Source organism: Anser anser, assembly GCF_964211835.1.
Source record: "Anser anser genome assembly, chromosome: 23".
NCBI lineage: Eukaryota > Metazoa > Chordata > Aves > Anseriformes > Anatidae > Anser > Anser anser.
This window is the reverse complement of record NC_139744.1, coordinates 4,390,091-4,417,388: the sequence shown is the minus strand read 5'-3', so window position 1 is coordinate 4,417,388 and position 27,298 is coordinate 4,390,091. Positions and strand designations below refer to the sequence as shown.

The window sequence follows — 27,298 nt, the reverse complement described above, 5'->3', positions numbered from 1 at the left end:
GGGGCAATTGGTTGAAGGATCAGGTGCACAGAGAAGAGCAAAAGCAAGAGGACTCGTGTCAAGATATATAGACAGTTTAATAAATGAAGAAAAGAGGGGAAAAAAAACAAATGATGCATAGGCAATCATTCTGATACAAAGGCACTCACCATCTCCTACAAGTAAACTGATGCCCAACCAATCTCTAAGCAATGCCTTCTCTGGAAGACAATGCCCCCTACCCCACCCTCACCTTGCCCCAGTTTCTCCCTCACTGGCCCTCCCCTCCCCTCCCCTCTCCGGCTGTCCCCTCCCCTCCCCTCCCCAGCCCTCCCCAGCCCTCCCCAGCCCTCCCCTCCCCTCCTCCCTCCTTTTCATATTTTATTTTTAGCATTGTATTAATGATATTGAATATGCTTTCAGACAGTTTAGGTCAGTAATCCTGGCTGCATCCCTGCCCAACTTTTTGCTCACTCCCAGTAGTATGGGGAAGTTCACATCCTGAAGCTGATGGGCTCTACCAAGCAGCCTAAGAGGGAATTTGCTGCTTCCAGACATTCATCCAGATGGATCTCTGCAAGCAGAGAGAAAAAGTAGAGGGCAAACACAACTCAGAAAGGGAAGACAGCGTATATTGACAGTCTCATAGACTGCCACACAGGAGCACAGGGAAAGAGGAACATGGGTGTTGGCTGTGCATTTTGTGGGAAATGCCTAGAGTATGACTCCTCCCAGCAAAATCTACTTACCAGTTTGGTCCCGTAGCCACCTACAAGCCTTGGCTTCCAGAAGTTCTGACCAAGATACCCTCCATTTATACCGGTGCAACCAGACTAAGGCCAACACTGTGGCCCAAGCAGTTGGCTTCACATCCTATGGAGGAAAATTGAACAATCAGGGGGAAAAGAAAGACCAAACCTAAAATAGCACAAACCTTTGGACAAATCTTTTCCTGAAAGGAGGACTTCCACACACACACACAAACTCTCTAAGCTTCTGAAATCCTCAAAACCAGAAAGTTCCCAGATACCTGTGTTGATTACATCTCTCCTTTCTACAAGCAGACAGCCTGAATATCCTGACTGTTCTGATCTTCTCCTGCTGGTTCAGCTCAGACTGGAAACTTGGAGGAGAGAAAGGTTCAGCTCATGATATTTCCCCCCACCTGCCCCTGATCTGCTTACCTTACTGGGCCTTTGGCCCTTAACTTCAGCCTTGCTGAGCCCCAAGGCTGAGGTCAGGGCTGAGGTCAGGTCCCACGAGCCATTTGCTTTCTGGAGTGCCACTACTGCCCTGAGACTGGAGAAGTCGCACAATCTTGTCGACAACGGTGAAATTTTCCAGTCCCAACTTACGTGAAATGGTGGTGGTTCCTCCATCACCAGCTCTTCAGGAGGAGATTCCTGCTCTGGAAGACAGCAATATTCACATAGCTCATATGAGATAGGCAATGGTTAGTAACCTTAAATTCTGCCTTCTCCAGGTATCCTCAACTGTCCTACATCCTTTCTGGGCTTTCCAAAGTTTTCCCAGTCCTCCAAAGGCATCCTGAGCTTTTCCAGAACTCCAAGAGCATCCTCAAATTTTCCCAGTCCTTCACAGGTATCCTGACACTGCTGATCTTATAGGTCTTTTCCAACCTAAATGATTCTATGATCATTAAAGGTCCCTTCCAATCCAAACCATTCCATGATTCTACAGCATTTAAAGCCCCACTTCATCCTTCTCCACCATCAGTTCTTGAACCCACCAGTCTTATCATGAGCTGCTCCTTTCCACATTCTGGGATGTAAGACTTCTTTGAAGCTACAACAGCACTGCAATACATGAGCGTGAAGGTGAGGAGGGTCAAGCACAGGCCACAGGACATTAACGTTATAGGCATGGCCGAGTTCTGTAGCAGAATTAAGAGTTTTTATGGGCAGAAGAAGAAGTATTGGGGAACAAAGAAGTTGGGGGCAGAACTAGGGATCATGTAAAGCTAGCCTAAATGTATACAAAGTAATTTAGGTTGGCAGGAATCTCTGGAGGTCATCTAGTCCAATGCCATGATTCAAGGAAGTTCTCATTTAGATCAGCTTGCCCAGGAACTTATCTTGAACAGTTCCAAAGTTGAAGATTCCAACAGTTCTTGGCTATTCTTATGATTAAAAAAAAAAATAACCTTCCTCATACCCATTCAATATTTCCCTTGTTCCAACTTGTATCAATTGCCTCTTATCCTAATGTCACGTACCTCCAAGTCTCTGTATTCTTTGTATCTTCCTCCAGTCAGGTAGTTGTAGACAAAAGTAAGGTATCCTTATTAACAAAACCAGTTCCTTCAACCTCTTTTAGCATGCCATGTATTTCAGCCCCCTCACTTTAGTGGCCTTCCTCTAGATTCATTCTAGTATATCAATGTTTTTGTTGTAATTAGAGAGTTTCCAGTAACTATCATACGTCTTTTCTTTCTGTTTGGACACTACAGTCAGGCTCAGCTGACTCTGGATGCCTCCCCTAAAAGGCCTAGTTTGTTCTCACCAGTGCCTGGGCATTATACCTATTCTGAAGCTGCAGGTCTGCAGGTTGAGCAGGAGCCTTCCTATTGGTGCCAGAAGTCACAAGTCTCCAGCTTTCTCCATTCTGACTGTGAATTTCAGATGTCCTATCTTCCTTGCTTCATGTCACTCAAAATCTTCTCTTTGCAGACTTTCCACAAAGACCACAACAATCTCCTCTTCATTCACCCTGATGGTGTGCAGTGTGCTCATTACTTTTAGTTCCTTCAGTTAGCAGCTCCAGGCCTTGTCTAGAGTATACCTCTCACAGAGGAGGGCACTTCTGCCCCAGCCCCAGAGAGAAGCACCAGCCTCTCTCTTCAGCTCAAGACCTAGACAGCAGTCTCTTCCTTTCATGCTCTGTCTGGACTGAGGCTTCCAATGCACTATGGGCAAATTTGCTTTGCCTATTTCTCCATCCGTCACCAGCACAGTGATAATCAGGAAGTCTGGTGAGAAAATAAATACTGAAAGGAGAGTTCAACCGTTATGCAACACATCAGAGAATCCACAGTTGAGAATTTTCTACTTACCTTTACAGGGGGATGAAAACTTGGTCAGTGCTACAGCATCAGAGGCTTTGGGATGAAGCATCTCAAGACAGAACTGGAACTTTTGGACCATCCAAAACTTGGTGGAGTTGAACCACACAGGCCTGAAGCCACACCAGAGGAGCTGGCAGGGAACCAGGTTGTGAGAGGGAGGAAACAGCATGGGGGAGTCTAGAGGCAAAGAATCTGAGAGAGAGGCAGGAAGATGGGGAGTGAGGGTTAGACTTTTGTATTTTAGAGATAAGCAAAAGGTTGTTCAGGCCCACAGGATATGGGGCTGGTGATGGTGAAGAGGCATCAGACCAGCAAGTTCCACTTTCCCCTTACAATCCTGTCCCCACTATTCTTGGCCTTACCACGGTGCCAGGTATCCATCAGTTCCATGCGTACAGCTGTGCTGGATGTGAAGGGGGATTGGACCCCCAGGCTGAGGCTGAACTTAACTGCATTCTGCCAGATGTCCTCTGACCTGCTTGTCCCACACCGGGAAAGTTTCCACAGCAGATGCATCAAGGCCATACGGTGCACATGCAGCCTGCAGGGAAAGGGAGTTAGTTGTTGTTTCCACTGTGGGTAGAGGGATGAGATCATAGAATCATAGAATGATTAAGGTTGGAAAAGACCACCAAGATCATCTGGTCCAACTATCCCCCTACCACCAATACCACCCACTAAGCCATGTCCCTAAGCACCACATCCAACCTCTCCTTAAAAACCCCCAGGGACAGTGACGCCACCACCTCCCTGGACAACCCGTCTCAATGCCTGACTACTCCTTCTGAGAAGAAGTTTCTCCTAATTTCCAACCTAAACCTCCCCTGGTGCAACTTGAGGTCATTCCCTCTTGTCCTGTCACTGGTTATCTGCAAGAAGAGGCCAGCACCCAGCTCCCCACAACTTCCTTTCAGGTAGCTGTAGAGGGCAGTAAGATCTCCCTTGAGCCTCCTCTTCTTCAGACTAAACAACCCCAGTTCCCTCAGCCACTCCTCATAAGACTTGTGCTCCAGACCCTTCACCAGCTTTGTAGCCCTTCTCTGGACATGCTCCAGGGTCTCGATGGCCTTCTTGTAGTGAGAAGCCCAACACTGAACACTATTCAAGGTGTGGCCTCACCAGAGCAGAATATAGATCACGTCCCTGGTCCTGCTGGCTAGATGATTCCTGATACAAGCCAGGATGCCAGCGGCCTTCTTGGCCACCTGGGCACATGGCTGGCTCATGTTCAGGTGAGCATCAATCAGCAACCTCAGATCCTTTTCTTCTGCACAGCTTTTGAGCCACTCTTCCCCAAGCCTGTAGTGCTGCATGAGGTTGTTGGGACCAAAGTGCAGGACCCGGCACTTAGCCATGTTGAACCTCATCCCATTGGCCTCTGCCCATTGATCCAACCTGTTCAGGTCCCTCTGCAGGGCCTTCCTGCCCTCCAGCAGATTGACACTTCCCCCCAACTTGGTGTTGTCTGCAGACTTACTGAGGGTGCACTCAATTCCCTCATCCAAATCATTAATAAAGATATTAAAGAGGATGGGCCCCAACACTGACCCCTGGGGAACACCACTGGTGACCAGTTGCCAGCTGGATTTCACTCTGTTCACCACCACTCTCTGGGCCCAGATGTCCAGTCAGTTTTTAACCCTGCAAAGAGTGTATCTATTCAAGCCATGGGCTTCCACCTTCTGCAGGAGACTGCTGTGGGAGACCATGTCAAAGGCCTTGCTGAAGTCTAGGTAGACTATGTCAACAACCTTTCCCTCAACCAAGGCTGCTGTGGAGTAGCAGCAGGAGTAAAGAGGAGGGGGCAGTGAGGCAATGGTCACCCAAATCCTCTCCCCAGGTCAAGGCAGAGGAGACAAGTTGGGAGCACTGGAAACCCATATTGTCTTCCCATCTCAAGGTATGCAAGCAAAGGACACCTATTGTCCCTCCTCCAGACCTTGATAATGTCCCTTTGTCTTGTGGGCTATTGTGTTATCCTCTCACCTGTCATCTGCTGATGGGGACAGTGAGAACCTGAGTGTGTAATCGAAGGACTGGCTGCCTACATGGTACTTTAGGGTCACAGCTGCCACATCTGCCTCTGGATCCTGGGGACACAAGGGAAAGAGTCAGACAGAAAAGTTTATCTGCAAGGCACAGAGAGGCTGGCCGCTTAGCTTCCCTCTCTGCTATGCTAAAGTAGTAGATAGATGTCCATAGTTGGAGCAGAGGCAGTGTCATCTCAGGGGGAAAAAACAGGCTTCACAGAGACATAACATTGGTCTTTCCCAGGTCTAGCAGAGGTGAAGGACTCCATGTGTTGAGAACGTGAAACTGGGAGTGTTTCCTATACCTTCCAGAAAGCCTTGCTCCTGGATCTGATTTCTCACCTGTGCTTGTCCATGGATCTGGGCATAGATGATGCTCTGATGTCCCTGGAAGATAGACTCAGGAGCTTTTCTAATCATTGTCACCTCCAGGCCTGGTGGAAGGTCCCAGTGTAGTGAGATCTCGCTTGCCAGAGGCTGCAGGGCCTGCTGCAGGCATTTCACTGCCTGGTGAGGGGACACAGAGAGCACAGGCTACTGGAGGGGGTCTCTGAGTTGGAGTGGATGATGGCAATTGGATTGCCTTGCATATCTAGGAGAAACATTGGAAGCACTGAACAGAGCAGCGGGAGTGCTGGAAGCACAGGCACTTGGGCAGTTACCTCAGATGTCATGTCCAGCCTGGAGTGGATGCACACACATTCACCCTTGGTCTCCAGGGAAATGGCCTGGGAAAGGTTGAAGCTGTCACAGTTGTTAACAGGAAAACAGAAACACCTGTACAGGAAAAAAGAGGAAGGTTAGAGAGTGGACAAAAGTGAGAGGTAAGAAGGACAAGAGTGGTATAAAGGAAAGGTAAGAGTTTTTAATTTTAGGAATGAAACTGATTCAGCTTTCTCTCACCCTGGAGTGAGAGAGTTTGCCTGCTGTGTAGGGAGAGGTTAAACTGGTTTGGGTTATAGAGGTCATGGGAATGGGTTTTGGGCCCTCAGAACACACTGAGGTATTGCATGGGGAGGGGGAAGAGGAAAAGTGCTGAGAACAGCCTGGAAAAATTGTGAGAGAAGGCCCACTACAAGAAGAGTATAGGCAGTCTCAGTGAGCTAAGGAAAGTGTGTGTGGAGGTCATTGCTGAAGTCCCATCAAAGTAAAGAGAAGATGTAGGACAGACTAGGACCTGAGAGAATTTTTGAAAGACTGACAGTCAGGGCAAGTAACCATGTTGGGGGACAGGAACAGGGCTCCCCCATTACCGATGATCATCACGGTAACGGTGGACCTCAGCCATGATAGCTTCCTCTTCACTGCAGATCTTCCTCTGGATGAATATGAAGAGCTGAGGCAGAGAGGAGGGGAAACAAAGATTTTTAGGGCTGTGCACCCTCACAGAGGAAAGACACATGGCAACTCTCAATGCAAGCGTCAACAGCATGACTCACAATGAGTACTGAAATCTACCTTTGCCCCAGTGTTTACATTCTTTCACCTCCCCATTACCCTTTGTGCCCTGATACCTGGCGGGGATGCCCACGAAGGAGAGGTGTGCTGTAGATAGACTTTAGGAGGCCCAAGAGGTCACAGCCCCCTAGATCAGGGCAGATGGAAGAGAGGCGTCTCACAGCATTGTCCATGCTTTCCTGCGTGTATTCCACACTTTGCCTGTGGGATAGCAAGCAGAATGTCAGAGGGAGAGAACCTGGTCTACAGCTATCCCCACATGACCACTCTCCAGGAAAGCCCTACCTCACCACCAGTGTTCTAGAAGCAGCCTGAAAGGAGAACTTACTCTATCAGTGCCCATAACAGATCCAAACCCACAGCTGCCATCCAGCTAGAGCTTGTCCCATAGTTTCACTTAGAGTTATACTCAACTTGCCCCTTGGCCCTGACCCAACATCATCCCCAACTCACGGATAGAAGGCTTTGAAAGTCGCCCCAAAACTGTAGATGTTGAAATAGCAGCCCACAGGCAAACTCTTGAGGAGGAAGAGCAGTGTGTTCTAGGGACAGACAGAAGGATGGGCAGAGCTTAGATGGGAAAGCTAGGCAGAACATCCACTCCCATGAAGCAGCTTGCCTCTATCCTCATCACCTGAGCAGAAGTATTGTGAAAAGTCCACACTGAAGCCCTCCTCAGATGGTACCTGTGCATCCTGGAAGAGGCTGCAGTCTATGAGAAAGAGGAATTCCCCAAGATGGCCTGTACTGGGCACCACTTCAGGAATGCTGGGCTTCAGTGTCACCATCACCACAGGGTCTCCCAGCAGAGATCCTGGAGTGTGGGGGGAAGCAGGGAGGATTTTTTGGTTGGAACCCCCTTCTCTGTCTCTTTGCTTTTGTCCTACACGTTGCCTTTAGCTCCAACCTATAATATTAACTTAGAAGGAGCTGTTGACTCCCTCAAGGGTAGAGAGGCCTTTCAAGGAGATCTTAACAAATCAGAGGGCTGGGCAATCACCAACAACATGACATTTAACAAGAGCAAGTGCCAAATTCTAGATGGGTCTAGAGGAAAGATGTATGAGGAGCAGCTGAAGTCACTTAGTTGGTTTGTTCTAGAGAAGAGTAGACTGAGGGGAGACCTCATTGTGGCCTACAGCTTCCTCATGAAGGGGAGTAGAGAAAAAAGTGCAGACCTCTTCCCTTAGGTGACCAGTGACAGGACTTCAGGGAATGGTATGAAGCTGTGTCCAGGGAGGTTCAGACTGGATATTAGGAAAAGGTTCTTCACTGAGAGAGCAATTGGGCACTAGAACAGGCTCCCCAGATAAGCAGTCATAGCACCAAGCCTGTTGGACTTCGAGAAGCATTTGGAAAATTCTCTTAGGCATATGGTTTAATCTCAGATAATCCTGAATGAAACCATGAGTTGGACTTCATGATCCAAGTGGGTCCCTTCCAACTTGTGATATTCTGTGATTCTATAATTTGATGAAGCTATTGCCTGAAAATTCCTCAGATTTCCCCAGTCTCCCTGGTGCTCAGTTCTGTCATCCACACTCACCAGGTGCAGCTTTGGGATCTCTCCTCTCCACCACAGCACTGAGATTGTGAGGCCCTTTATAATACACAAGCAATTGCAAATCATCAAAGTGCCAGGGTGCTGATTTCAATGAAACCTGAGGACAAGTGGGGTGTGGGGAGGAAAGAGAACCAAATAAAAGGACCAAGGAGCCCTTAGGATCATCAGTACATCACAGACCCTTCCCTACTTTCCCACTTTGGGACTCTGGCATCTGACAGGGCCATACCTCAGCAGATGTCTGATCTGGAGCTGTGTATTGCAGAGGGGTGTGGCTGCTGTTAATGTCTATATGAGACACACCACGGGCTGACTGCAGGTAGATTCTAAAGCGCAGGTTTTCCAATATCTCGTCCTCAGAAATCCGCCAGCCTGTAGGGACAAAAAGATGTGAGAAGGTGAAAGGAGAGAACATAGGGCAGCAGACAGTGATAGTGGAGTACTATCTGTAATGGGTGGTGGTGGTGGGTCAAATGTGGAATCTGAGATTTCCTCACTGCAATGCTTGTTTGGGGGGATATGTAGTCTCACGGTGTGGACTGTATAGGAATTCGTGGGGATCTTTTGCAGTGGAATGTGTGGGGAGACTTTGGGGTGCTCCTAGCTGTGAGGTATGAGGGGTTATTTTCAGATTCTATCGGTGTGGTATGTGTGCAGCTATGGGGTCCTGCCCTGCAGAGATGGTGAGAAGGACTGTGCTCCTCCCTGGTATAGGCACCTGTGGCCTATATACTATACACTCACTAAAGCGTGTATGTTGGGGCAAAAGGTCTCGTGGCCAGCAAAACAAGGCAGATCCATCAGTATGCAGCGGCAGCTCCTGGATATAGCACAGGTTGATGGCCACCTCCCTGTTAGGAGGCAGGGTCCCCAAGAAACAAGCAAACACTGGACCCCATATATCCGGCTGATCTTGCAGGTATCTCAAATTCTCCATGCCTGACGTGGCTTTGTGCAGCTTCTGGGCCTACCACAAAGGGAGAAAAATATGTTACTGAGGTTTCAGCAGAATTTTGCTCTCCCACTTCCACACTCCATTTCAACCTGAACCCCTCTCCCTGCCCCATCACCACACCCCCCCCCCCCCAAAGAATCAGAGTACCTCCTCCTTGTCCCAGAGCATTGCTTCAATACGAGTGTCCCCCATGGTAGCACAGAAGGTGTATACAACAGTGTCAGAGTGCACAGGAAAGATGAACATGATCTCGTCAGAGACTTGCTGCTTATTGCGGAAAAACAGCTTAGACTCCACATCAGCCACAAAGTCCTGGATGGTTACATTTACTGCCACAGATTCCAGCTCTATTTTAGGATAGATTGAAAAGATCCATATTCCCCTGTCGAATAAGCCTGAGGAAGACATAACGATTGTCAGAGTCACTGGTTGACTGTAGAGGATTTTAAATTTGAAGTGTCTGCTTGCAATAGGCAACGTTTGTGTGTCCAAACTTGCCACAGAAATACAATTTGCAAAAGCTGACAAATAGCAATGAAAGGTCACTAAGGCTGCCAGCATGTTTCACTTGGACCACATTTCCTCATCTCTCTAAGCCCCTTTCTGTCCAGCATGGACCTCAGATCACCTAACTGTTCCATGCTTCACCTTAATTCAGACCTATCATGGCATTGTGAGGAGTCTGTCTGTCCTTCAACATGTAGAATGAGATAGCCCCACAACAAGCTTCATGCAAATGGCAGGAAGTGCTCTGCAGCTCTTCAAACCTTCATACCGTTATCTCAGAGACAAGGAGCAAGTCCTACCTCCTGTTTTGAGACTAATGTTCCAGAGAGACTAGCTTAAGTGGACATATGACTCATTTTGCACTACTAAAAAGGAAGGAGGGATCCTAGCATAACAAAAAAGGTAGAGTCACAGGAGGTCCGCATCATCATCCCATTTCTTGATGGCTTCCCTGGAAAGCCCTGAGCACTACGGGTGAAATGAATCACATGTACAACAACCTCTTTTTTCCTATGCAACTCATAAAAAATAAATACTGACTACAGGCCATGCCACTGAGTTCCCAGAACACAAAGAAATGTGCTTCCCTCTCAACCATTCAAGAAATCAGTTCCTTTCCACATTGCTCTCCAGCAAAAATCTTCCCCGCTGTTCACAGACACCACACTCTTGGCCCCAACTCACTCCTGTAAATACGATGCTTGCTCAGGATGCCACTTGGCCTCATCTTGACTTTCTGGTTGAAGACAGGTTCTGTGTAGGAAAGAGCATAAAGCGAGTTATGAGGACCTCATAAAAGAAACTGGGCACCTCCATCTTCCCTTCCTCTAAGACAGGAAGCTCCCACCAACATACATGGCCAAGATGACTCTTGCTTCCTCACATCTTTATCTCAAGATTCTTTTTCACTAGCCTGGTTGTAGATTGGTAGGAGAGAGGCCTGCGATGGGAATGGCAGATGTCCAAAAAATCTGTTGACTCAAGGGGTGTGTGTGTGCTTAATTTACACTAGACAGGGAAAGGAAGATGGCAGATATAATGGGTAAGAGACGGAGAAACAAGGCAGAGCATGGGTTTGGGCCCGAGAGGTGGTAATTTCACATGGAGGAAACCAGCACCAATGATGACAGGAAGAAATGGACAGAGGGGTGGACAAAGAGCAGATGAAACATAGTCTGGGCAGATGGGTGGATGCATACATGGATTTGTGTAAGGAGAGTGGCAAAGCTGTTGGTTGGAGAGGGCTGTATTTAGTGGCAGCAGGAGTGAATGGCAGAAAAATATGAACATACGGAAAGTTGGGCAGGAGAATGGATTAATGAATTTGTAGTTGGATGCAAGGATGGCCATCCAGGCCAGTGGGGGCAGATGAGTTTGTGGTGGTTTTACCCAGCTGGACAGCTAAGCTCCACCTCAACTGCTCTATCACTCTCCCTTCTCAAAGGGAAAGAGGGAGAACATACGATGAAAAGGGACCTAGGGCTGAGATAAGGGCAAGGCAATCATTCAATAATTATCGTGACAGGCAAAACAGACTGAGTATAGGTAGGCTAGAGAAATTTATGACCTATTACTAACAAAATAGAGAAATTAGAAACTAAAACAAAACCATACCAAACAAAACAAAAAACTAAAAACACCTTCCCCTCATCCACCCTATTCCAATTCCTCCACCCAAGCAGCGCAGGGGAAATGGGGAAATGGGGACTGTGGGCAGTCTATAGCACTTCGTCTCTGCCACTCCTTCACAGTCACTCTGCCCCTGCTCCACATGGGGTCCCTTCCATGGGATGCCATCCTTCCCAAACTGATCCTGTGTGGGCTTCCCACAGGCAGCAGCTCTCCAAGAACTGTTCCAATATGGGTCTCTACCACAGGGTCCATCCGTCTGAATCGGACTGCTCCAACATGAGTCCCCCACAGGTGGCAGCACATCCCAGATCCCCTGCCCCACTGTGGGACCCATGGTGGGACTCCATCCTCCACGGTCTACAGCATGGATATCTGCTCTGCCGTGGGACCCATGGGCTGCAGGGAGACAGCCTGCTCCACCAGGGGCCTCTCCACGGGCCACAGGGGAACTTTGTTCCAGCTCCTGGAGCACCTCCTGCTCTCCTTCTTCACTGACCTTGGTGTCTGCAGGGATGTTTCTCAGTCCTCTCACTCCCAGCTGCTGTGTGCAACAGCTTTTCCCTTTCTTAAATCTGCTCTTACAAAGACACAAACAACATCAATTATTGGCTCTGCTCTGGCCAGGGGTGGGTCCCTTTGGGGCTAACTGAAACTGGTCCTTATCTAACATGGGGCAGCTTCTGGACTCTTCTCACAGAGGCCACCTGTGCAGCCCCCCACTACCAAAACTTTCCACATATACCCAATACATTCCCCCAAGCCAAGAACAAGCTGAAAGATGGAAAAAAACATCTTCGAGTTCATCAGGTTTATATGAAGCATAGGGTGATTTTTACCATAAAAGCCAAAGAAACTCTCTAAGACTCTCATTTTGGAGTTTTAGAAAGCAGGCATTCTTTAATTGCGGTGGATCACTTCACCTAGTGTGCGCACCGAGTTGCTCAATCACAAAGGTTATAAGTAATCAAAATATACATATTCATTCGATTTCTATTGGATAATTATTATATTCATATTACGTTCCATAAATCATTAAAATATTCAAATGTTCCTGATGCATGCACATTTGTTTCTACTGGTGGTCTTTCAGGGTCTTCTGGTGGTCATCAATAGTCTTCCTTGCTGTGTTCACTGGTTGAACCCAGTTCTTGTGCATGATCATGCCATCTCATTCTTTCTTTTCTTATTGTTTCAACTTTGGCATGTATACTGAGCTTAGTCATTTACACATCCAAGGACATATGCATAACATGAGTTCCTCATCTCATCTTCTTCTGACACATCCTCCAGGCCTGGATCATCTTGTTTTCACTTTGAGATACAAGTCTGTATTTGCTTACAGATGAAGCTGGCTAAGTAATACAAAGTTTCCAAACTTCCTCCTATCTAACTAAACATAGCAAAGGTTAGACCTATCTGCTCATAATGCATTTCAAATTTTGCCCCATTGCTCTATCAAAGGGGGGAAAACATACGTCTTTTAGGTTCAATATCATTTTGACCAGGTACCAATGGTAGGACATGGTTGCCAGCTAGTAGCACTAAGAAGCTGCAAGAGATCCAAAGAAATAGAGCTTAGCCATACAGCCCTGAGCAGAGGTGGTCCAATCTCCAGTCAGAAAGCTGGCCAGCAGCCTGAGCAGTGTGATGGAAGTGTAGCAGATCTCCAAGCTAGACAAATTCACCAGCACATCAGTTTGTGCAGATGCTGATTTGTCACCATCAGCAATGAAGATTTTCCTAAGCACAGTCTGCAAAAGGAGAGAGAGAAGGAAGCAAAACACCTAGAATCAGGTGTGTTCCCAAATGCCAACATTTTCCCATTCTCTTTTCTCCATGCTGTGTTGTTGGTTTTCTCTTCCCCTCCCTTCAGAAAGGGCACCTAGGAGAGAGAATATTTGTGAAAGGAATTACTGTCAGAGAGAAAGCAGTGTTGAAGACACATCAGTCAGTGTTTCAGGGGCTCCATACTTACTGGAAGAAGAGGAACAGGTTCTCAGTGAGAGCTTGTCCTAAGACAACTCCCTCCAGCGAAACAGTTGAGTTACCCCATGAAGTTGCTCTGTGAAGGGTATTTGCTTAGACTTCAACAGTCCAATTACTATGCCTGAAGTTATTCCCAGCATGCTCTTCACAGGTGTTAAGAACAGAGTTCCTTTAGTTATCAGGCAGGAGAAAGACAGCTTGGAAAGTGTGTACGAGGTGATTTAAATCTTGGATTCACAGTAAATGAAAGAGGGACCATTTGAGTATACAAGTAAGTCATAATCCAGGACAAATATATTTAGCTTTGATTATGGCATGGCAGAAGTTAACCATTGCTTGCAGAATTGCTGCATGAGCTTATATTATTAATTATTAGTCCATGTGGTGGATAATATAATAACATCACTAATAGGAGAGCTGCAGAATAAGGACTAAGTGGCTGCTTCTGGGTCAGTCTCAACTGACTCTTCAAGACAGAACTGACTTAGGAGGGACTATAAACAATCTGCCTGAAGAAACTGAGAAAGTACCAAAAGCTGCAGGCCATTGAATTTAGAGGGGATAGAAGACCGCTTAGATTCTGTGGGGTGCCATTAGCAGGAAAATAATCAGTGAAGAACCCACTGTCTAGTAAACTGCTGTGAAGATATAGCAATCCTGATCAGATGACCAGCACATAGAGGAACTGTTGATCCATACAGTAGTTAATCTGAGGAGGCCCAGGCCTGTGCTGTGCTGTGCTCCATGTCCAGGTTGGCCTTCAGTGCTGCACAAATCTCCTGGCCACAGCCTAACCTCAGCAGCTTATTGTAATGGAGGAGCCTACATGCAACTTCTGCTCTGTACCAGTGATTACAGCACCTGCATGCTGTTGCTTTTTTGTAAAAGTGCAGCAAGAAGTAATTATGTGAACATCCTCTATGTTTTCCTTTAAGAAAATCCTCCAATAACTGAAGTGATGAGACCAAGGTAACCCACATGTGCATGGGAGATGCCCAGCATGCTGCACCAAATTGAAAACATCTAACTCATCTGATGCTTTACAGCTTCTAGTTCTCATAGTTCCCAGCATCAAAGAAAGGTGAAATTCTCTATATCATTCTCTCTTTTGGGTTAGTATTAATAAACAGCATTTTAAATGATACTTTACAAAGTCTGAGTGCTTTTTTTTTTTTTTAAAGTGGGATCAAATCAAACCATCACCTCCTAATCCAAAACATGGTGCAAACCTTCTCCAGGCCGGCTCAACATGTCAGGAGGGATGATCTGATGATCTTGAAGCTCCTGTGCTGTGAATGTTGACTCTAAGGGCTAGTACACAGGTCCCGTGGACCTCAGCAGGTTAGTAGGTCTCAGGGACGTGTGAATGCTTGTCCTAAAGGAACCTGGAAAGGTCTGTGTACCTTTAACATTATACTGCTATCAGTAACCATGATTGTGTAGCTACATTTTTATAGGTGTTCACTGCCAGTTATCAGAGTTAATCACAGCACAGTTATACTGTAGTCACATGCTGACAGATTTCAACAAACTTAACTGACCTAAATGTATTTGCTATTGCTGTGATTATCATATCTATATGCCATGGTTTATGTAAGCTGTTAAAGATCATTAAGCATGTTCTTCATAGAGTCACAAGTTTCTTTCTTCACTAGCTAATGCTTCACACTTTCCACTAACAGAAAATGCTCCCCAAGTGATGTCATATCATAGCAGATGTCCTTTTTCGTACCAGTAGAAGAATTGGCACTGCATTTATCGGCTGTTTTGTCCTGTAGGTTTGGGGCTATATGTTCAGTATTGCCAGTAGGCGGCTGAGTGGGGATGGTTAAGTGGGGAAGGAGCATCACCTAGCGCATGCTTGTGGTAAATACCCAGAATGTGCCTGACTGCCTGCCCAGGTAAAGTCCATGCCTGAGAGCTGTGGTTTAACCCAGCGGGGAGCTAAGGACCACACAGATGTTCGCTCACCACCCCCACCCCATCCCCCCATCCCACCCCCAAAAACCCCCACACGTTGTAGGATGGGGGAGAGAACTGGGGAAAAAAATTAAAGCTTGGGGGTTGACATAAAGACAATTTAATAGGGCTGAAAATGAAGGAATAATAATAATAATAATAATAATAATAATAATAATAATGGTGATGATAAATATAAATGTAAATAATATGAGAGTATAGAAAGCAAGTGATGCACAATGCATCACTCACTATCTGCTGACTGATGCCCATCCCATCCCCAAGCAGTGGCCCCAGCCCACACTCCAGCCAGCCAGCCCATATTTATTATTCAGCATGACATCATACGGTATGGAATATCCCTTTGGCCAGTTCAGGTCAGCTGTCTTGGCTCTGTCCCCTCCCAGCCCTGTTTCTTGAGCACCCCCAGCCTCCTTGCTGGCAGGGCAGTATGAGAAGCTGAACAGTCCTTGACTTAGTGTAAGCACTGCTCTGCAAAAATTAAAACGTTGGTATGATATCAACATTATTCTCATCCTAAATCCAAAATAGAGCATCATTCCAGCTACTAGGAGGAAAATTAACATTATCCTAGAAGAAACCAGGACAGCTCACAATGAACAATACACTAGTAGTTGTACTCCTAAATTCCACTGATTTAATGAACAAGATCTCCTGGCAGGAGAGGGAGACTCACACACAGCCAAGATGTGGGGAATAGGGAGCAGGAGGGCTGCCAGAGGTTGTGCAACAGGGCACTGAAAGAGCAGGTGAGAATGTGGCAGATGGATGAATGGTGTGTGAAGGGGATGTAAGAGGGGACAGAATGAGAAAGGGAAGGAGGGATGTTCATTCACTGCTGTAGTGATCTTGGCTGGAGAATCATCACACACGAAGGAGTTAGTGATCCACACAACAGTTAACCTGAGGAGGCACAGGCCTGTTCTGTGCTGTGCTGCACATCCAGCTTCACCTTCAGGAGTGTGCTGGGCTGCACAAATCCCTTGGCTGCAAGATAACCTCCCCCAGATCACTGTAACAGGTCTGACACTGTAGCCTGCTCATTTTAACATGTTGCATGCTGATCAGGTAGATCACCATTTCATGTTGCACAGCCTGGGGTTCCCAACATTGATGGGGATGTGATTATCTATGCTATCCTCTTTCTATATGTATCTTATTTCTTTACTGCCCTAAATCTAGAAAATGTCATTTAAAATGACACTTTACAGCATCTGAGTGTCCTTTTTAATGGGATCATAGTGAACCAGCAACTCCTGGTGCAAAACATTTGATGCAGTCATCAGATCCCAGTGAGAAATGCCTTTCTGGAAAAAGGAGGAAGACAGACTGAGTGCCCGGCTGGCCTGCATGAAAGTGTGGGGGCAGCTTCAAGGTATTCTTTTTGCTCAGGGAGCTTTCCTCGTGATTTTGGAAAGGGAGGAGGAAGTGCCTCAATGTTCCAGTCCAGCTGAAGTATTAACTTATTTCAGGGAGTAAGGAGGGAAAATTTGCACTGTGTTTGGTTGGTACCTAAGTGTTTGAAGCAGCCACCGGGATGTTTGGAGCTGAAGCAGCAGCTCTGCCTGAGCTGCCGGTGCAGCAGCACCTGGGTGACAGGTTGCAAACAGTGGGGAGAAGGGGCAGGGTGGCCCGGGCACCTCTGAGGTATGAGCTTCTTGTTGGGAAGAACAGGGATTGGAGACCTTGGTGACCCTGGGATGAGGAGTGGAGAGCGGGGTTGGTGGACAAGTACGGCAACAGCATTTCTATCTGGCCATTGGAGATGACAAAGGCAAAGGAGAGGGGCTGAAAGGAAGCTTGGAGCACTGGGGCATCGGCCCTGCTCGCCTCTCCCCAGTCGATGAGGAAGAGGCACCTTGCTTAATTGTGTCCTCCCTCCCCGCAAATGAGACCAGGCAAGGGGGGACCCCTCTGCAGCATAGCTCACAGTGAAGGCTGGGGTGTAGGGGGGTGGGGGTGGGGGGTGAGTGTCTCCCATGTGCTCTATGTGCTCTGCTTGTAACACTGGGCAGATGGTGTAATAAGCAATGGGCTATGACTGTCCTACATGCAGGAGCAGAAGTCAGCCTAATGCATGGAAATCCACCCTGTTGCCCCAGGAGGAAACATGAGTGTTAACACAAGGGGCGGGGGCAGGAAGGGGAAGAACTGTCTTGCAAAGTCATTCTAAGCTCTCAGCCAGGAAGATGTGATGCATGACCATGCAGTTCCATTCCAGGCATAATGATACAGCACCTAGGGAGAGCTCAGAACTGTGAGCTCTTGATGATCACCGGCAGTCAGGGTGGGATTTCTAAGGGAATGGTTCTTGGGAACCTCCCTTTTGTTCCCAGGAGATGGAGAGACTCCAGCACCCCTGACTCAGCTCAGCATTAATGGCAGTCTTGTATTCTCTGCCAGACTGCCCCAAACAGAGTTACCGAGTTAAGGGGATTTTAACACATGTAAATTTGAAAGGACCCCATAAGAATCAAAGACAGTTTTTCATTTGGGTTTGGGGTCTGCACATGGCAAAAGTACAGAATTAGAAAAATAGAAAAGAAGAAAGGAAGGAAAATGACTATGTCCAAACCTGCCACCAGGGACCACTCACCACAAAAAGTAAGGACAGGTATAAGTGTCCGCACCTTAATCATGTAAGAAAGTGATACTCTCATACACACATACTCTTTGTCCCTGGTGCTCTCAGAGACTCCTCTCTTCAGTCAGCTATCCTTGCTACCAGTTTCTTTAAGCTGTACATGGATAAACCTCCAGTTGCTGGAGGACCCCTTTGTTAGAGGAGTTCCTGTGAAGACCATTGCTATTTGATAAAACTGAGTGGTGCAAAATTAGTAGAGGACTGACTAAGGATATAATTCTGTGTTCACAGTAGAAATTTTGTTTTACCAGCAGCCAATTTTAAGAAATCTAGTAACAAAATATGTATGAATATGTATGCTAATACACTTATTCTGAATTATTATGAATTTATGAATATCATAATCTTTGCATGTATGTCTCATTGGCAATTCGAATCTTAGCTTGCACACTTTCTGTCCTCAACCATGAAGATCCCAAATATATAGGCAACATTTAAACTAATTTACTCAAACCAGTTCCATTTTTGGGCTCTCTCTGAGGGTATACGTTGTTCTTAGTCTCATGCAAAAGCCCTACAAGTAACAAGAGATGGGCAGACTCATTGCCCAGAGCAACAGAAATGAACAGCAACACAAGTTCCATGCCCCACAGCCTGGCAGGACTGGGGAATAAAAACAGACAGACATGCAGAAACCTCCTAACCTTTGCAGCAGTACAGCAAGCACAAACAAACAAACATGCACATGTGCACAGAACAGCTGTAAGGATGGATGCAGAGGCACACACTCACCATGGAACAGCAGCCTGCAGCAGGAGCAACAAGCAGACAGACACAGGAATGTTTCTGTGACTGAACCCTGTCAGCTGCAGCATGAAAGTATGGACAGACGTGCTCAGACGAGGAGGAGGAGGAGGAGGAGGAGGAGGAGGGATGATCTCTGCAGGAAGTGGGAGGGACAGATAGGAACTGAGTTCACTGTTACAATGCCTGTGTGGCTGCCTGGAATGCAGCCAAATGTGCACTCAGGGCTGGGAACCGGGGATGCTGCCGGTCCTTCCTGCTGGGATGGGCTAGGGGGACTGGAGATGCTGCCAGCCCTGCCTATTGGGATGGGTGGAAGGCACTGGGTGTAGGGATGCTCAAGGTCTCTGGACTGTTCTGGAATGTCAGTGGAGCCATGAAGAAAACAAGGCCATGGGGAACCTGCATGGGAAGTGCTTTTTGGGCCTGGATGGAGGAAAGAGGCCAGGGAAGGCACTGACAGAGACCATGTAACGTGTTGGCAATCTCCTGGGGGCTCCGAGCCGGGGATGCCACTTTCAAAAGGCTTGTTGTGTGCAGCCAGGGCTATCAGGGAGCAAACTACAGCAGGGCTGCACAGGGTGGGGGGTCTGCCCAGTACTGCCAACTCTGCTGAGCAGCTGGGCTCAGGGGATGGGGGCAGGCTCCTGTGTTCCCCTCAGGAAGCACCCCACAGCCAGAAGCAAAAGTGGGTACTGAGCAGGTAGCGTCTCCAAATGGCCACCCCAGTTTCCCCTGCACCCACTCAAGTACTTCAAACAAGTTCATCAGTTGGCCTTCCTGATGCTCTTCCCTGCCTTTTACTTTGTCAACACGCCTCATTGGGTCCGACAGGATACAGGTAGGGAGCCAGTTTTAGAGCAGTGAAGAAGCCTTGGAAGAAGAGATGGGCATCTTGGATCTTTCTTGTAGACATTGCTGAGCTTGCTTGGAGGCATACGCCCGCAGAGAATTGAATGCCAAAGCTGAAAATGGTTTGGTAATGGATGAGCCTATACCCAGACGTGGGGTACTGTTTTCTTGAGGACCACTTAGACCTCCTTGTTCCCCAATGCAAAGACTATTTTAGTTGAGCGCTGGAATCACCAAAGTGCACTAAGTTGCTCCCATCCTGCAACAGTGGATTCTTGCTGCCAAGGAAATAGTAAGTGAGCACTGGAAATGACAGACAGGGTCCATCATTTTAAGATGGTGCTTGTACCATACTTTCTGTAGGTTTTCTGTTTCTGAGCTGCGGGAAAGAAATTTTAATTTCCCACTAGATGCACCATAGAGAAGTTCTGCTACTGGGCTTGCGGGTGCAATGTATGAACCTCATCCATGATCAGGAGTATTTGGACTATGCTGAGTGCATAAAACAATGAAAAATAAGTAAAGAATATGAATCATAGCAGATGGAGCTATACTCTACTCATTGGCATCCAGTGACAGGATGAGAGGCAATGGGAACAAAGTAAAATACAAGAATTTCTGATTACATGTAAGAAAAATATTCTAACTTTAGAGGTGGTCAAACAATGGAACAGGTTGCCTAGAGATGCTGTGGTGTCTCCATCCTTGGAGATGTTCAGAACTGAACTGGGCAAGACCTTCAGCACACTGCTGTAGTTGACCTGCTTTGAGTGAGTGGGTTGGACTAGAGATCTTAAGAGCTTCCTTCCAACTTCAGTAAGTCTCTGTTTAAATGCAAGTAAGCATTGCAGTCCCACACATCTCTTGATGACTCAGACACCTTTGCAGCTGCCAGCAGGATTCATGGGACTTCTGCTTCCCCTCCTGATGGATTCCTGCTTGGCCATCACAGGCTGTTTGGGTGCCTTATCAGAAGTGAAAAACACACAAATGCTTAGCCTTAGAGCTTGGTACGTTCCAGTTGTCTTTTGTATGCATTAAACAGTAAACAATTGTTTTATTCTTTTAAACAACATATTTTTGCTAGCAGACTCTCAACACTGGCTAAATATACCCGAAAAAAGCGACCCAAGAGGAGGACCATGACAAGATCCTACGATTATTGCTGGGCCAGATATTGGTAGAATAAGCTGATAAGGTGTATATAAGGTAATATAACAACTCAAAGCTGTGACCCACCTGGGAGGAGCATGTAAGGTTCTATTCCACTTGTTGGAGTTCCTGGCAGCTGCCACCGCAGAGTGACAGTCTGTAATGTCTCCACACATCAGCTCTGACACATCAGCTTCCCCATGAAGTCCCATGAGTTAGGGTCAGTTTAAAACCCTTAGCTGGGACCAGGTGATCAACAATATCTGTACTGCTAAACGTGGCAGCTTATAGGCCTGCAGTCATGCTTGTCTCTAATATTTGTCCCTACAAGGCAACACACAAAGCTCAGAGGAGATGAATCCCAACAGAGGTTTCTTCTTTCCCTTTATGGTACTTTTTGTGCTTAGGTAAATCAATCAAATAATACATTTTGCTCTTGGAAACAACACATTACTTACTCTTGGAAGACTAAACGATGTGTCTTGGTTTCTGAAGTTTGTTCAAAGAGAAACTTTGTGTGCTGTACGAAAATATGAGGCAGAAGAATGATGGGAAATCTGGCCAAGAGGCCCTGATTTACCAGGTAAAATGGCACATACAGTCGTCACTTACGGACTTAGAGCATTCATTGACTATGAACGAGACTGATTCCAGTTTCTTTCTCCCTCTGAGAAAGCAAGGACTGTTTTCTGCCCTCCTCCTGAATGAATACTCTAATGTCCTTGAGTCACTTATCTGCAATTGCTTGTACAAGCCTCTCAGTCACTTTGCCAAAAGCTATTATTCATGGCATAAAGAACAAGTAGCAGAGAGATGCAAAATACAAATGACAGTATGGCCTGAGTAGCAAGATAATTGTCTAAGACACATTGCAGTCTCTGCTACAGTGACTTTACTCTTTTCTTTTCTTTTCTTTTCTTTTCTTTTCTTTTCTTTTCTTTTCTTTTCTTTTCTTTTCTTTTCTTTTCTTTTCTTTTCTTTTCTTTTCTTTTCTTTTCTTTTCTTTTCTTTTCTTTTCTTTTCTTTTCTTTTCTTTTCTTTTCTTTTCTTTTCTTTTCTTTTCTTTTCTTTTCCTTTCCTTTCCTTTCCTTTCCTTTCCTTTCCTTTCCTTTCCTTTCCTTTCCTTTCCTTTCCTTTCCTTTCCTTTCCTTTCCTTTCCTTTCCTTTCCTTTCCTTTCCTTTCCTTTCCTTTCCTTTCCTTTCCTTTCCTTTCCTTTCCTTTCCTTTCCTTTCCTTTCCTTTCCTTTCCTTTCCTTTCTCTTCTCTTCTCTTCTCTTCTCTTCTCTTCTCTTCTCTTCTCTTCTCTTCTCTTCTCTTCTCTTCTCTTCTCTTCTCTTCTCTTCTCTTCTCTTCTCTTCTCTTCTCTTCTCTTCTCTTCTCTTCTCTCTTCTCTCTTCTCTCTTCTCTCTTCTCTCTTCTCTTCTCTTCTCTTCTCTTCTCTTCTCTTCTCTTCTCTTCTCTTCTCTTCTCTTCTCTTCTCTTCTTTTCTTTTCTTTTCTTTTCTTTTCTGGAAACAAGTATAGGTTTTTCTTCTTCTCTTCCCTTTCCTCCCCTGTCAAATAATGAGATGCTCATCTCCCAAGCACCAAGTGGTAAGATGAGGGGAAATGACCTCAGGTTGTGCCAGGGAAGGTTTACATTGGATATTAGGAGAAACTTAACTACTTCAAGGGTTGTACATCATTGGAATAGGCTGCCCAGGGAAGTGGTTGAGTCACCATCCCTGGAGGTCTTCAAGAAACGTGTAGATATAAAACTTAGTAGCATGGTTTAGTGGTGCACTTTAGTACTACGTTAAAGGTTGGACTAGATGATCTTAGAGGTCTTTTCCAACCTGAATGATTCTATGATCTATTAAAAGATGTTGGGAGCATGTAAGGGGTGGAGAATTTTTGTTTGTCTATGAAATAATGAATATTTCTTCTATAAAGCAAGGCATAAAATTCAAAAAAATAGAAAGAGAGAAAAATCTTCATCTGTAGCATCTGATACAAGGTGATGTATTATGAATACTGAATTAGTAAGTTTCATATACACTCATACTGGACAGAAGAAACAAAAACTTTCTAAGTACACTTTGAGATACATCCAATTTCCTAGTGTTTCAAGTTGTCAGGACATTTAAAAACAGTCAAGCATAAAAGAAACAGTCAGTCCAAACATGCAGAGGAGAAGAAAGATTCCTTTTAAGCAGCGTAAGTTTATATCTTACTCAGCTCAGCTATAATTTTGACTAGTGCTCCTTTCACTTCTTTGTTCCTCAGGCTGTAAATCAAGGGGTTTAATGTAGGAATTATGGCTGTGTAAAAGAGAGCTATGATTTTCTTAGTGTCTTGTGAATTACTGGACTTGGGCCGTAAATAAATCAAGGTCCCACTACCATAATATAGTGTTACAACAATAAGGTGGGAAAAACAGGTGGAGAAAGTCTTGCATCTTCCCTCTGCAGAGGAAATCTTCAAAATGTTGGAGATGATGCAGGCATAGGATACCAGGATGAGACAAAATGGTGTAAAGATGACCAGCACTGTGGCTGTAATTATCTGCTTCTCATAGAAGGAGGTGTCAGTGCAGGAGAGCATAATGAGTGGGGGAATATCACAGAAGAAGTAGTTAATCTTGTTGGGCCCACAAAATGGCAATGTGAACACCCAAACTGTCTGCACCACAGACACAACAGTACCACTAGCACATGACAGCAGGACTAGGGAAAAACAAGCTCTGCTGTTCATGATGATTGCATATCTAAGGGGGCTGCATATGGCCACATAGCGGTCATAGGCCATGGCTGCCAACAGGTAGCATTCGGTAGCTCCTAAGAAAATCACAAAGTAGAGTTGTGTGGCACAGCCCACGTAGGAAATTCTCCTCTCCTCTGACAGGAAGTTTACTAACATCTTGGGAACAACAATAGATGCAGTAGAAACATCCAGGAAGGATAAGGCCCGTAGGAAGAAGTACATGGGCATGTGGAGGTTGGGATGCACTGTGGCAATGAAGAAGAGAAGATTTCCAGTGATGGTGAAGGTGTAAATCAAGCAGAATGTGAAGAACAGCAACTTCTGCAGTTCTGGGTGGTTGGACAATCCAGAGAGGACAAATTCTGTCAGAATAGTATGGTTTCCTAGTTCTGGTCTTTCTGTTGGCTTCATCTGGGAGGAATCAAATGGACAGAGTGTCAGAGGAGTAGTCACTGCAATGAGATCAGAGCATTTCAGCCAGTTATTGAAGCAAGGAGCCTCTTGGGAATCCCTGGGGAGGCATTGGATTGAGGGTTACCACTCTGGAGATGGCTTTGCTGAACAAAGATGGCAATTGCTGTGTGTGCTTTGAGAGTGTAACACTGGTGTTCACTAAGTGTCATAGTGTGGGAGAGTGACCAAAACATACAACTATTAGCAGTTGGTATTTAAGGGTTTGCTCCATTGTGGGTGTAGGGTTAATTGCCAAGAACATGTGTTCCCCCAAATGTCAGGTTAGTGGTCCCAAATGGTTCCATAGGAGTTCCCTGCACTAAAGACAAAGCCCAGCTGACAATGAAAACACTGACAAACCAAAGAAAGAAAAAACAAAATAAAGCAAAACAAAGTAGCTTTTGTCTACAGTTTGTTAACAAAAGAAGGGATAATAAGAGGGAAAGATACCCACAGAGAACACCAATAAGGCATAAAGAGTGAAGTTCAGTGCTGTCTGCCTCATTAGTCACCTTGATTCATTATCCTGAAGAGTGCCTCTATGTGTGTGATGCAGATAGAGCACTATTCAGCACTGTGGCAGCTGTGGCAGCTTCATGTTTTGTTACTGCCCAGAAGGGGAAACTGAGAGAAAGAGAGAGAAGAAATTAGACTGCCACCGCAGAACAAATGGTCATTAATTCTACATTCTCCAGGCTCAAGTTCTGTTACCTAGGGGGGAACCCAACACTGGACTACACTAGTGAATCTCAAGGCACAAAATGTTCTTTGGTGGCAGAAGTGTATCCTTATATGGGGAGAGTGGTGCGGAAGTACATTTTCCACAATACATATAGGGACCTGATCAAGAGACCACAACAAAAGAGAAGAATACATTATCAAAACAAGAGCAATGCTCACAACCCTGTCATGTTTCAGCCACCATTTGTAAATACTTAATCCAGTTTCTCTGTCTCTCTTACCCTTTTGCTGCCCTTTTGTCTGTGGTTTTTCTAACATGAACAAGGAAGTCAAAGTTGTGGAAGTGGGAGCCACAGATGATTTTAATTTATATATAAAATAAGGGAACTCTTAACATCTTCAGGCATTTAAATATCTAATGTATTTGAAGGGAATCTTTGTGGTTTTCATTGTTTCTATTGGCATAGAAATGAAAGAATAGCACATTACTGAAGTTCCAGTTTTGAGAGAGATCTTGATATAGCCTACTCATAATAGAGAAGAACATTAAAAGTTACCCTTAGACTGTAAGGGCACATATTTACAATACTTTTCTTAACTTTTGAGGTCCAAGTAGCTGACGTAGAATCTACCTAAGCTCTTTGATCATTTACAAAGTTTTAACCTATTGCCTTGGTACGAAGTTTTAACCTATTGCCTTGATTTAGCTTTTAATTAAAGTTAATTAAACTCATAGCAGTCATTGCTTTACTGATAGGTTTTATTACCTAATGAAAAACACCTGTGAAGAACAACTCTTACTTTGTGTACTGCTTTTTTAGTAACTATGAGGACTTACAAGTTTTGGTCTTACTACTTCCTTGGATTTGCTTTGTATAATAATAATAGGCATTTTGAAGTAAGTGTCTTACCTTCAGCAGTTCTGCCATCCAGTGTCTCCAAAACGGGTTAGGTGATTTTCACTAGAAGAATTTCCTTTCTTTTTTTTCTTACATTACAGACAGTGTTGGACCGATGATGCCTACAGCCAGCTTACATTGCAGTGTCCCCTCACAAAGCTTACATTTTTGTTTGTTTGGTTTGGCTTGGTTTGGTTTCTTTCTTGGCCAAGAGAACATCTGAACTACCTCTGAATCATCATTTACTCTGAGTTTAAGTAGACTCTCTTGAAATCCCTATTTCCCTTTTGGGTGGGATCTATTTCAGATGACTTTGGAACTGTAGAAGTTGGTTGATCTGAACTTGAGGCTCCCTCTGTAGACAATGGGAGGGAGCGAGCCAATTCCATACTTCTAATAGTAGATTAAATGCTATTTTGAGTGGCAAACTTCTCTTACTTGTCTGTAAAGGGGGATCAGAGTGACTTCTTCAGACTTAAGCATATCATGTTTTACATGTTTAATGCTATGAACTGTGCATCCTGAAACAGTTGATGATCATTATTAACCAAGAGGGTGTGAAAAATAGCTGAAAACATCAAAAGATGTGTGATTCAAGTGATAGAACTATGGGAGAGAAAACTGTTTTAGCCCTACCTTAACCACTGATCTAGTCTGCTGTCTTTGTATATTTGGGCAGGATGCTTTTAGGGGCAGTAGCTGAGATTTCATTCATTTCTAGCTAATTATTTTGAATCTTCAGTCTTACCTACTTTTTAACTTTAAATCCTTCCCTTCCCTTCCCTTCCCTTCCCTTCCCTTCCCTTCCCTTCCCTTCCCTTCCCTTCCCTTCCCTTCCCTTCCCTTCCCTTCCCTTCCCTTCCCTTCCCTTCCCTTCCCTTCCCTTCCCTTCTGTCACATTTATACGGTGTTATGTTCCACATGAAAGTTCAAATCACTGGCAGAAATAATCATGATGACTGAAGATGCCAAACTGATCAATATATTACTTCAGCCCGTTAGCAAAATAATGAGGAGAGAGAAACCATGAGAGCACCTAGAAGAATACAGCAACAGGAATTTCTGTATGATTCTATTTGACACACTTCAATGCCCTCTATCATGGGCACAATCTTCATTTCCAGTTTTAGATGGACTTACTGTGTTTAGAAAGATGAATCACTGGAATTAAGTTCTGTACATTGTGTACAGTATTAACTTCAGTAGGACTCATATACCTGTGATTAGGCATTTAGTGTCATTTGGATGTCCTAGGATTGAGACACGAGTACAGGACAAATAGATATGTCTAAAAACTAAGGGAAAACAGCACCTTTCTAGAGCTGCAGCTGGAGACTGAGGGGGATACCCTAGAGAATCTAAAATGAAATTCAATGGATATGTTTAGGAAAAAAAGAAGACAGTCAATAAGTACACTAATCCAAACACCTGTGGTGCTAATGTCAATATATGGACTAATCATCATGCCCCTTTCAACATCCAATGAAGAAGAACAGTCTTTTCAATTACAACATTCATCTCTAAGACAGTGTGATGGGGCAGATCACCTTCTAGGCCTGTGAGAGGTGCTGACTTCTACCACTGAGCTATGATTATATTATCTTCAGGGCACACCCTGCCACATGATAACTGTTCCCCTAGCAAGCAGTGTTCCAAAAAGGTGGTGCTGCAGCTAAACAAGTCTGTTCAAAACAGCCCTGGCACACTTCTGTTTATCCTAGATACCTGCTTATCTTATCTCTAAGTATGGAAGTATAGGGCCAATGCTTGTGATCACACAGATTTGCTTCTGACTCTATTAGCTACAGTACTTGTCTCAGTCTTTCTCTGATATTCCGCAACTGCACAGTCTGTTCTCACTTCCTCTTTGCTCCTTAACTATTTTCAGGTCCTGAGATATGAGCGTTCCACCAAGTTATGCTTCCTATATCCATGTCTCTAGGCTTTCACAAAATA

General features: G+C 45.3%; 2 protein-coding genes across 8 annotated transcripts; both read right to left on the bottom strand.

Moving 5' to 3' along the window:
- Positions 1 to 345: 345 nt before the first annotated feature.
- Positions 346 to 20,982, bottom strand: LOC310885806 (von Willebrand factor A domain-containing protein 5A-like). 7 transcript variants are annotated; one of them, XM_083809598.1, is made up of 18 exons: positions 18,553 to 20,980; positions 10,263 to 10,331; positions 9,219 to 9,466; positions 8,861 to 9,083; positions 8,346 to 8,488; positions 8,099 to 8,213; positions 7,239 to 7,366; positions 7,006 to 7,094; positions 6,609 to 6,753; positions 6,348 to 6,430; positions 5,757 to 5,871; positions 5,437 to 5,601; positions 5,051 to 5,154; positions 3,427 to 3,605; positions 3,053 to 3,256; positions 1,164 to 1,387; positions 729 to 852; positions 346 to 553 (listed from the first exon to the last, which is right to left on the bottom strand). In XM_083809598.1, exons 2-18 carry the CDS (start codon positions 10,303 to 10,305, stop codon positions 474 to 476), a joined length of 2,412 nt encoding a protein of 803 aa, XP_083665724.1. In that variant the 5' UTR covers positions 10,306 to 10,331; positions 18,553 to 20,980; the 3' UTR covers positions 346 to 473. The 7 variants fall into 7 exon arrangements, 6 of the variants coding, with proteins under 6 accessions (XP_083665724.1, XP_083665725.1, XP_083665726.1 ...); XM_083809599.1 differs by having other exon boundaries at positions 1,335 to 1,387; positions 18,553 to 20,979; XM_083809600.1 differs by lacking the exon at positions 7,239 to 7,366 and having other exon boundaries at positions 8,099 to 8,152.
- A 1,193-nt stretch (positions 20,983 to 22,175) lies between these two features.
- LOC310885811 (olfactory receptor 10A7-like) lies at positions 22,176 to 24,285 on the bottom strand. Its single transcript, XM_083809615.1, has one exon. The coding sequence runs from the start codon at positions 23,718 to 23,720 to the stop codon at positions 22,770 to 22,772; it is 951 nt and encodes a 316-aa protein (XP_083665741.1). The 5' UTR covers positions 23,721 to 24,285; the 3' UTR covers positions 22,176 to 22,769.
- Between the last annotated feature and the right edge of the window lie 3,013 nt (positions 24,286 to 27,298).